Source organism: Sinocyclocheilus grahami, unplaced genomic scaffold (genome assembly GCF_001515645.1).
Source record: "Sinocyclocheilus grahami isolate Dianchi unplaced genomic scaffold, SAMN03320097.WGS_v1.1 scaffold194.1, whole genome shotgun sequence".
Taxonomy (NCBI): domain Eukaryota; kingdom Metazoa; phylum Chordata; class Actinopteri; order Cypriniformes; family Cyprinidae; genus Sinocyclocheilus; species Sinocyclocheilus grahami.
This window is the reverse complement of record NW_015505373.1, coordinates 113116-123299: the sequence shown is the minus strand read 5'-3', so window position 1 is coordinate 123299 and position 10184 is coordinate 113116. Positions and strand designations below refer to the sequence as shown.

General features: G+C 35.9%; 1 protein-coding gene across 3 annotated transcripts; it reads left to right on the top strand.

The window, feature by feature from the left end:
- Window positions 1-982: 982 nt before the first annotated feature.
- Window positions 983-7795, top strand: LOC107594959 (uncharacterized). 3 transcript variants are annotated; one of them, XM_016285195.1, is made up of 9 exons: window positions 983-1116; window positions 2013-2225; window positions 3128-3246; window positions 3388-3657; window positions 4721-4764; window positions 6743-6814; window positions 6926-6988; window positions 7212-7250; window positions 7337-7795. In XM_016285195.1, exons 1-9 carry the CDS (start codon window positions 1048-1050, stop codon window positions 7717-7719), a joined length of 1272 nt encoding a protein of 423 aa, XP_016140681.1. In that variant the 5' UTR covers window positions 983-1047; the 3' UTR covers window positions 7720-7795. The 3 variants fall into 3 exon arrangements, with proteins under 3 accessions (XP_016140681.1, XP_016140682.1, XP_016140680.1); XM_016285196.1 differs by having other exon boundaries at window positions 6923-6988; window positions 7218-7250; XM_016285194.1 differs by having other exon boundaries at window positions 6923-6988.
- Window positions 7796-10184: the final 2389 nt, after the last annotated feature.

Below are 10184 nucleotides of genomic sequence, written 5' to 3'. Positions count from 1 at the left end.
GCCTGGACTCCGCTTCGTCCACGGTGAAAGCCTATCCGGCGATTCACAGCGCGAAGGTGATGTATTTCCTCAGCGACCAGCATGGATCAGCTCCAGGCATGACGAAGCGGATATCGTCCTCTTTTGGAAGGCCAAGCAAAGTAGAATAAAAGTTACGCCGCCTTTCTTTGTGTGAACATTTGGGCAGCGTTATGTAAATCTTCCCACATAGTGAGGTAGATATGTGGGGGCATGTTAGAACGAGCCGTTTTAGGTAGGCGTGGCTGACTCTTAACGTTTATAAAGAATATCTCTTTGGATTTGAGACTTTAGTCTTTGCAACTTTACAGATCTTCTTTATGCACCAAGAGCTTGTAACACTCCAAAGAGAAAGGAAAAATTTAAATCGCATCATATGACCCCTTTAATAACTTAGATTAAAGGGTCATGAAACCCCAGACTATCTAATCAAATACAGGTTTAATGATAATTAAAATACGTAAAGGGATCATTAAAATAACCTGGTAGCTCGCGAGCGACGTACACAGAACACATACATTGGTGTAAAAATCAGCAACGACCTGAGACAAAGCACAAAGCGCTTTTTACACTATTAAGAAGAATATCAAAATTGACATGCCAATCAGAATCTAGTTAAACATAATTCAGTTGGTTATAGAACCCCAATTAAATCAAATTATTAAAATACAAAAATAATACACTGGATAGAAGCAACAGTTCAACAAAATAAATGTTATCTGACCCAAAACGACGTAAACATAAATTGGTAAATATATCAACAATGAAAAACAATAATAAAATTGTTTAATAAACCAAAAACATAAATAAATAATCTGTAATTTTATCAGTCGTTTTATCAGCGAAAATGGGCATGTCTGTAATTTAATGTTACACATGCTTTGGCAAAGTAAAGCCTTTTGATAGAGAGAACGCGCGCGGTGGTCTCCAAATAAGTCCCTGTAATTCTCGCGAGAGTGTTGCGTAGGACGGTTACCTTTTAGACACGATCGAGAAGTTTAGCTCTCCGGCTGTTCTCAGCTGCTCAAAATGACACTATTAAAGTGTCAGCATTGTGTTGGAGAGGATAAAGCAGCAGAGGACACAGATCATGTGGAGGTTTGTTGTAATTTATAATATTAGTAGCAGCTATTTTCACCATTAAAGAGCGACCTGAGTTTGTGTGAGCTAGTTGGCTAATGTTAGCACAGCTGACATGATTCATTTATAATATTTACCTCTTGCGTTAACAAATTACATTAACATTGTACGGCTCGGTAGCCTATTAAAGTAAGGCTTTAATAAAAGTCTTGCTAACCAGTATGAATCTATATCATAGTTATAATATAGTTATACCATTGTATGTATAATAACCGTAAGTTAGTAATTACCTTTGGCTCCATGTGGCTCCTCAATGTAATTGTATTGTCTATAAAATAGGTTAAAAAACATAAACACAAATTGTCTAAACACATGCAGAACCAATCACCACTGCTGCTATAGTCAAATGAGATAAATTATATAGTGCAATAATTCTTGCTGCAAAACACAATAGTTACTAAAGCTAGCCTGACTAGACTTTTTTATTTGTTTGTTTCAGGGGGAAAAATATTAGCCATTGTTTTCAATGTGAAAATATTTGCATGAGAGCTAAGAATATTTTCTCTCAATTGAATAATGCCACAATGTATCCTTGGTACTGTAGCATTTGTTGTACTGCATTTAAAACTAAACTGCAATATCTAAAAAAAAAAAACACTGTTACAGTAATGAAAATTAAATGCAAATCATCATTACGAACAATGAGAATTAAAAAAAAAATTAAAGCATCTGGATGCATTACAGTAATTAAATTGTTTGGGGAGGAAATGTGCTTATTTGTTTCACAATGCAAATCAAATTGAAAGTGACAGAGAAATAAAATCTTTAGAACTTGGGGTGAAATGTGACTTGGACATGTTCTTGAGAGATTGTGTGTGTGTGTGTGTTTTATTAACTGACATTTTTCATTGCAGAAAATCTTGCCACCCGGCTACAGTCATCTACTTTGTCATCATGAACTGCTGGAAATGTCGGGGGATGTTGAAAACTTCAGAGCGGCTCTTAAGTTGCAGATGACTTCAGAGGAGCAGGTCCAGAAGTGGTTGGAGGACTTCCAGAAGTCCTCAGCTTTAACATGGAGGAAATCCAGGACATACCCTGACTCTGGACGCTACAACAAATACAGAGTATTTATGTACACTTTAATTACACTTTTATGTACACTTTAAAGGCAACATGATTTCAAAACTGAGCCTGGTTACCTTTCATAATAGACATACCTGTTCTTATTGTGTGTAATTCATAAGTGTAATAACATTCTCTAAATTTACTTTCTTTGTTAAATCATCTGGTGACCTTGGCTAAGCAGGGTGTCTGTTAATGTAAAGCTTTGGTGACAGTTATTGTAATAAAGAAATTTAAAGGGGTCCTATTATGCTTTTTCACTTTTTCAACTTTAGTTAGTCTGTAATGTTGCTGTTTGAGCATAAAAAGATCTACAAAGTTACAAAGCTCAAAGTCCACTTCAAAAGGACATATTTTATTTAACAGAAATCACAGCACATACTGACCGAGCTAACCAATCACAACACACACTGGCCCAGCTAACCAATCTCAGCACACACTGGCCCAGCTAACCCATCACAGCACACACTGGCCCAGCTAACCAATCACAGCACACACTGGCCCAGCTAACCAATCACAGCACACACTGGCCCAGCTAACCAATCACAGCACATTTCATATTTCAGAAGGCGGGCCTTCGTTTGATACAGGAGCTATTCGAGCCGTTCGTGCCAGACTGGGGAGAGAGGTGTTGTAATATTGTAAAATATGTGAAAAATAATGTGCTTTTCGAACAACCTAGTATATAAATGCATCATTCATTCATTCATTCATTCATTAGTATGAGAGCCTGTTGTAGTACACCCCCAAAACAAAATCAAGACTTTGTAAAAGAGCATAATATGACCCCTTTAATGACGATTAACGATAATGTAATAATTACAGGATTAATAGTAAAGATGTTTTTGGGGGGAAAAAAATGTCATGTTCAGTATAAATTTGAGAATTTGTGTATATTCCATAGGTGGATCTGAGATGCCAGCACAAAACATACAGTTCATCATCCAAGAAGACCAAAAATACCAACTGCCCTGCCACCATGTTTCTGATTCTCAAGAGATTTATGAATGAAAGAAAGTCCAGGTGAGACCAGAAACACAATACAATTCAACAGAAATTTGAACACCTAAACTTTTGGTTACAATAAATTTAATTTGCAGAAAATCATGCAATCTATTTTGAAACTCTGCATTAAAACATAATACTTCATCTGTCCTTCCACAGATCAGGAGACCCACACCTTGAAGAGGGCTATTTCCTTCATGTGAACTTGAGAAATGAACATAATCATAGACTGAACACAGCTGAGGCCATGAGGTGGAGAGATGTGTCGAATGACACCATTGAAAAGCTACAACAGCTCTACAAAAGCGGTCACTCTCCTTCATCTGCACTCAAGAATATTAAATACAGCCTGCAGGAAGAGGAAGGCGATAACTACACTTATGCTATTGCAGATCGATCCATTTGCCCAGACCTTCAGTTCTGCTACAGGCCAGTCTTTCAATAAAATAGTAAAATCTGTATTTAAAATGTGTAATGTTAATGTAGTGAGGCTGTTTATGAGTCAATAACAAAAAAGTAAAAATCTAGTTCCAAATTTAGTTTCAAGTTCTTAAAACTCTTTGTAATTGTGGAAAAAGTTTTACACATTTTTTAAATGATTTTATAAATGTTAAGAGGTGAACTATAAAGTAACAAAATATTTTATATATGTGACCCTGGAGCACAAAACCAGTCTTAAGTCGCTGGGGTATATTTGTACCAATAGCCAAAAATACATTGTATGGGTCAAAATTATTGATTTTTCTTTTATGCCAAAAATCTTTAGGATATTAAGTAACGATCATGTTCCATGAATATATTTTGTAAATTTCCTACTGTAAATATAGCTAAACGTAATTTTTGATTAACAATATGAATGGCTAAGAATTCATTTGGATAACTTTAAAGGCAATTTTCTTAATATTTAGATTTTTTTGCACCCTCAGATTCCAGATTTTCAAATAGTTGTATCTCGGCCAAATATTGTCCGATCCTAACAAACCACACATCAATGGAAACCTTATTTATTCAGCTTTCAGATGATGTATAAATCTCAATTTCAAAAAATTGACACTTAAGACTGGTTTTGTGGTCCAGGGTCACATATTTACATTTAGTCATTTAGCAGACACTTTTATCCAAAGTGACTTACTCTTCCATGATGATGGAAGCAATCAAAATCAACAAAAGAGCAATGATACGCAAGTGCTATAACAAGTCTCAGTTAGCTTAACGCAGTACACGTAGCAAAGTTTTATTTTATATAATAAATATGAAGAAAAAAGATAGAATAGAAAAAGAATAGAGGAAGCTAGTGTTAGAGGCCTTTTTTGCTTTTGTTATAATAATAATATAATAATAGTTTAATATATTTCATCCTAAATATTGTGATGTCTCTTAAGAATTGTATCGTTTGACAAACTGAATTGAGCTTAAGAAGACAATATATGCAATTTTTTTTAATAAATATTATATATGAATATTTAATCATTTTTATTATATTTCACTACAGATTATACCACAAGCTTTTTCAGAAATCATGTGTTGAACCTGCAGGTGAGACAATTCTGGCAAACCTGGAGTACACACACACACACACATATATATATATATGCACATTGAGCACCTTTAGCAATGACTACATTACAGCATGGCATCTAAAATCTCTCTGTATTTTTAGGCTGAATAGCGATATACAATATATATGTTCTATATATTTTCTACAAAGTGAGGTAAATGTTGAGGGCTTTTTACATAGTTTTACCTTAGGTTAATGGAGCTGGCTTAGCATTGTGTCTCAGGTCAGACAATGTGCAAATGGAAGGCTATGAAAACAAATATAGTGAATGTATCTGTGTAGACTATAGGCTACAGGCTACATGAAGGGTTACGTTCTAACTAATCTATACTACATATTACATTCTTAACCAAAAAAACATCTGTTTTTAAGGCAGAAGTTAAAAAATTAAAATAAATAAAAACCAAAGCACCACCCCATTTCAATAGTCCCTTTGCAGTTACTGACTGCTTTTATAAAAATACAATTACTTGTGCCATATGTAGAATTTTAGACCTACTTATAACAACACATTTGTCTAACAACAGATGTTTAACAAAATATATAATTTATTTTAGTCAGAAATACCTGTGCTATCATAGCTGGCTGTCAGGATGAGCCATCCATTCTCCAAACCGCTTACCCTCTCTGCATCCTTTATGTAAAATGGAAATACACACGTCTTTCTAACACTTATAGATGAGTATATGCTGGTTATGAATGAAATGTGAATGAATTGTAAGGGTAAGGCACTTTAAATTACTGCTCTTGAGGAATGGGCCAAAATACCAGCAACAGTGTGTGACAACCTTGTGAAGACTTACAGAAAACGTTTGACCTCTGTCATTGCCAACAAAGGGTATATTATAACAAAGTATTGAGATGAAATTTTGTTATTGACCAAATACTTATTTTCCACCATAAATTGTAAATAAATTCTTTAAAAATCCTACAATGTGATTTTCTGGATTTTTTTTCTCATTTTGTCTCTCATAGTTGAGGTATACCTATGATGAAAATTACAGGCCTCTCTCATCTTTTTAAGTGGGAGAACTTGCACAATTGGTGGCTGACTAAATACTTTTTTTCCCCACTGTATATGCTAATGAAGTGTTAATGGCTATGTTTCCATCCACCTATTTTTAAGCACATTTTGGAATATCGCATAAAAAACCGCTGGATGGAAATGCCAAGATGCGCATGAATTCTAAAAATGCGTATAAAAAACTTAAACTTATAATCTCGTTCACAGCATCTATGTTGTTTTGGTCGTTCTGAAATGCCTGAAATGTCTGTCGTCAAAGTATTTCTGTATAATTGTCTTACATGACTGCGTTCCCAAACAGCAGGCATCCATCTCCGAACAGCATTTATTGTGTTACGTCTGCTCGCTCTGAAGCGCAAGTAATTTATTACATATGAAAATTATTATATTCAGTGGCTTCTCTTAGTTTTCTTAGAGATATTTAGTGCCAGTTTATCAGGAAGTGACGATTTTGTTCTCTTTGACTCGTTGGATGGAAACGGTGCTTTATTCGCAAATGTTTTATGCGATATTACAGTTTTGCGCATAAGTTAAATTCGCAACTTTGGATGGAAACATAGCTATTGAAGACTTAAAATAAAGCATGTCTAATGTTTAGGACAATTTGGATATTGTACTTGCTTGCAACATCACACTACTCTATATTCATATAAATAGTAGTCTTGTGTTTTTGAAAAGATGTTGCTATTTTTACAAAGTCATTATTCTGCCCAGCCCACCTTTTTACTTAATTGTAACTCTTAGTTACACAAAAAATATCAGTGTGTATACTCCAAATAGGATGTATACTTAAAATTGAAAAAGTGTTACAGATATATTCAAAATGTTTGCCTTTTTTATTTAAACGAAATCATATTATTTGCATGTAAATGCAGAAAACTGTTGTTTAATTCCATTTTATTTTCTTGTGCAATATATGGGTGTCTGTTCAGGGAAGGACATTTCAGACGAGCTTTTTAAACCCTTAGAGTTGGAACAATCATGGGAGACAGCGGCAATGACAGGTGAACAGGAGCATATTTCACACACCTGCTGAAATGAAACGAGACTACATCAGTAATTGTCTATAAAGAGATACTGATTTCACAACATTGTCCTTTCTCTAAAACAAGCAGACGGACACACCGCATGCATTGAAGATGGAGTGTCTGTTGATGCTGTACCAATCATCACCACAGGTGAAGCAACTCATCTTTGGTCACTTTGTGAGACGCAGTTCACATGCATTATGTAGATATAAAACAGACCAGTCAAAATGTGCTTACTCTGGTCTTGTGACTCTGTATGTGAGCTGTGTCTCAGTGTTTTCTGAGATCAAGATTTAATATGGATGCAGACGTTTTGTAATGTGATTATTACATCGGCTATTACAGTATGTATACAAACTGTCTTTCTGTTTAGAAGCAGAGCATTTCACAGAAGATAACGAGCCAGGCCCAAGTACGTTATTTTCAAGCATCTTACATTAATCAGACTTAAACGGTTAACAGTCAACACAGTCATTAGCATTGTATCTATCTGTTTAGGTGCAGCTGAAGAGGTCGTTGGGTCTTTAGATGGGCAGCTTGAGGAGATTTTTGGGATGCTGAAAAAGAAGCTGAATGAGGATGCAAGTTTTACACCGCCTATAAGAGCTTTTGTGTCCAGTTTCTTTCAGATAAAGACTGACAGTGCCCTTCAGGCATCACTCTTTTCCTTTGGTAAGACCACTCCGATAATCAATCAGATCAATGTACTACCAGCTACAGGTCCACGGAGGAGAGGGGCTTTGGCTGGACGAAGAGCTGTTGGCAGACCCCCGAAGAACTCAAGAAGAGAGCACCCATACTGCAACAGCAGATCCAACAACACTCCCCAAACTCTCACTTTCTGTTTGCAAGACAATAACACCCTTGAGAAAACAGACTAACCGTAGAGATCTAAAAACTGTTAAATCAATAAGCCTTGAGAAGCTTGGTATGAACATCATGAAACCTGAGCATTACAAGAAGAAATCAGTGTTTTGGGTTGTTTTGACCCAGCGGTTGGGTTGTTTTGACCCAGCTATTGGGTTGTTTTGACCCAGCGGTTGGGTTGTTTTGACCCAGCTATTGGGTTGTTTTGACCCAGCTATTGGGTAGTTTTGAACCCAACCACTGTGTCAAAACAACCCAATAGCTGGGTTTGTCCCTTTTTAACCCAGCGCTGGGTTATATTTAACCCAGCATTTTTTAGAGTGTGGCTTTTCCTAATTTTCTTAGATATGTTTAGTGCCAGTGTATCAGGAAGTGGCGATTTTGTTCTCTTTGACTCGTTGGATGGAAACGGTGCTTTATTCGCAAATGTTTTATGCGATATTACAGTTTTGCGCATAAGTTAAATTCGCAACTTTGGATGGAAACATAGCTATTGAAGACTTAAAATAAAGCATGTCTAATGTTTAGGACAATTTGGATATTGTACTTGCTTGCAACATCACACTACTCTATATTCATATAAATAGTAGTCTTGTGTTTTTGAAAAGATGTTGCTATTTTTACAAAGTCATTATTCTGCCCAGCCCACCTTTTTACTTAATTGTAACTCTTAGTTACACAAAAAATATCAGTGTGTATACTCCAAATAGGATGTATACTTAAAATTGAAAAAGTGTTACAGATATATTCAAAATGTTTGCCTTTTTTATTTAAATTAAATCATATTATTTGCATGCAAATGCAGAAAACTGTTGTTTAATTCCATTTTATTTTCTTGTGCAATATATGGGTGTCTGTTCAGGGAAGGACATTTCAGACGAGCTTTTTAAACCCTTAGAGTTGGAACAATCATGGGAGACAGCGGCAATGACAGGTGAACAGGAGCATATTTCACACACCTGCTGAAATGAAACGAGACTACATCAGTAATTGTCTATAAAGAGATACTGATTTCACAACATTGTCCTTTCTCTAAAACAAGCAGACGGACACACCGCATGCATTGAAGATGGAGTGTCTGTTGATGCTGTACCAATCATCACCACAGGTGAAGCAACTCATCTTTGGTCACTTTGTGAGACGCAGTTCACATGCATTATGTAGATATAAAACAGACCAGTCAAAATGTGCTTACTCTGGTCTTGTGACTCTGTATGTGAGCTGTGTCTCAGTGTTTTCTGAGATCAAGATTTAATATGGATGCAGACGTTTTGTAATGTGATTATTACATCGGCTATTACAGTATGTATACAAACTGTCTTTCTGTTTAGAAGCAGAGCATTTCACAGAAGATAACGAGCCAGGCCCAAGTACGTTATTTTCAAGCATCTTACATTAATCAGACTTAAACGGTTAACAGTCAACACAGTCATTAGCATTGTATCTATCTGTTTAGGTGCAGCTGAAGAGGTCGTTGGGTCTTTAGATGGGCAGCTTGAGGAGATTTTTGGGATGCTGAAAAAGAAGCTGAATGAGGATGCAAGTTTTACACCGCCTATAAGAGCTTTTGTGTCCAGTTTCTTTCAGATAAAGACTGACAGTGCCCTTCAGGCATCACTCTTTTCCTTTGGTAAGACCACTCCGATAATCAATCAGATCAATGTACTACCAGCTACAGGTCCACGGAGGAGAGGGGCTTTGGCTGGACGAAGAGCTGTTGGCAGACCCCCGAAGAACTCAAGAAGAGAGCACCCATACTGCAACAGCAGATCCAACAACACTCCCCAAACTCTCACTTTCTGTTTGCAAGACAATAACACCCTTGAGAAAACAGACTAACCGTAGAGATCTAAAAACTGTTAAATCAATAAGCCTTGAGAAGCTTGGTATGAACATCATGAAACCTGAGCATTACAAGAAGAAATCAGTGTTTACCCTATTTACTTTATATTTTTGGACTTGATGTGCACGATTCAACAGTGCATGTTATAAGAGAAAGCATTCGTGGTTGTAATTTTGATCTTAATGTAATGACAGACTCCATTCAGGAATGAAACACCCACAAATCAACCAAAAATCAAGTTTCACCCTGTGTTTTTTTCCCCTCATTGAAAGTTCTGTCATATTATGTATAATAACTGCACCTATGCTTGCCAACATATATTTCAAGGTGTCCAGAGTAACTGTTACCTTTTATTTTAACAAACCTATACAAAGAGAAAATGTGCTTCTGATATCTCCATTGTCCAGACCCATGTAATGTGAATTACTATCATATATGTCAGCCAAGTTTATTTATATCCAATACTGCATCAGGGCTCTCTGTGGTGGTGTTTTTAATGTGGCTTAAATTCTGGTACAATGTGACAGATGTTATTTTGACAAAATATCACTTGCTGTCACAAAAAGTCATGGATTTTGAGTACCATGAATAGGATGGTTTAAATAAATAGTGTAGTTGTGTTTTGTAAACAATGTA

Excerpts from the sequence above, each read along its gene's own strand:
- LOC107594959 (XM_016285194.1), top strand. The coding sequence starts at position 1,048 with ATGACACTATTAAAGTGTCAGCATTGTGTTGGAGAGGATAAAGCAGCA. Across the intron at positions 2,226-3,127 it reads GACGCTACAACAAATACAGA|GTGGATCTGAGATGCCAGCA; the intron begins GTATTTATGTAC and ends TATATTCCATAG. Across the intron at positions 6,815-6,922 it reads GGAGACAGCGGCAATGACAG|CAGACGGACACACCGCATGC; the intron begins GTGAACAGGAGC and ends CTCTAAAACAAG.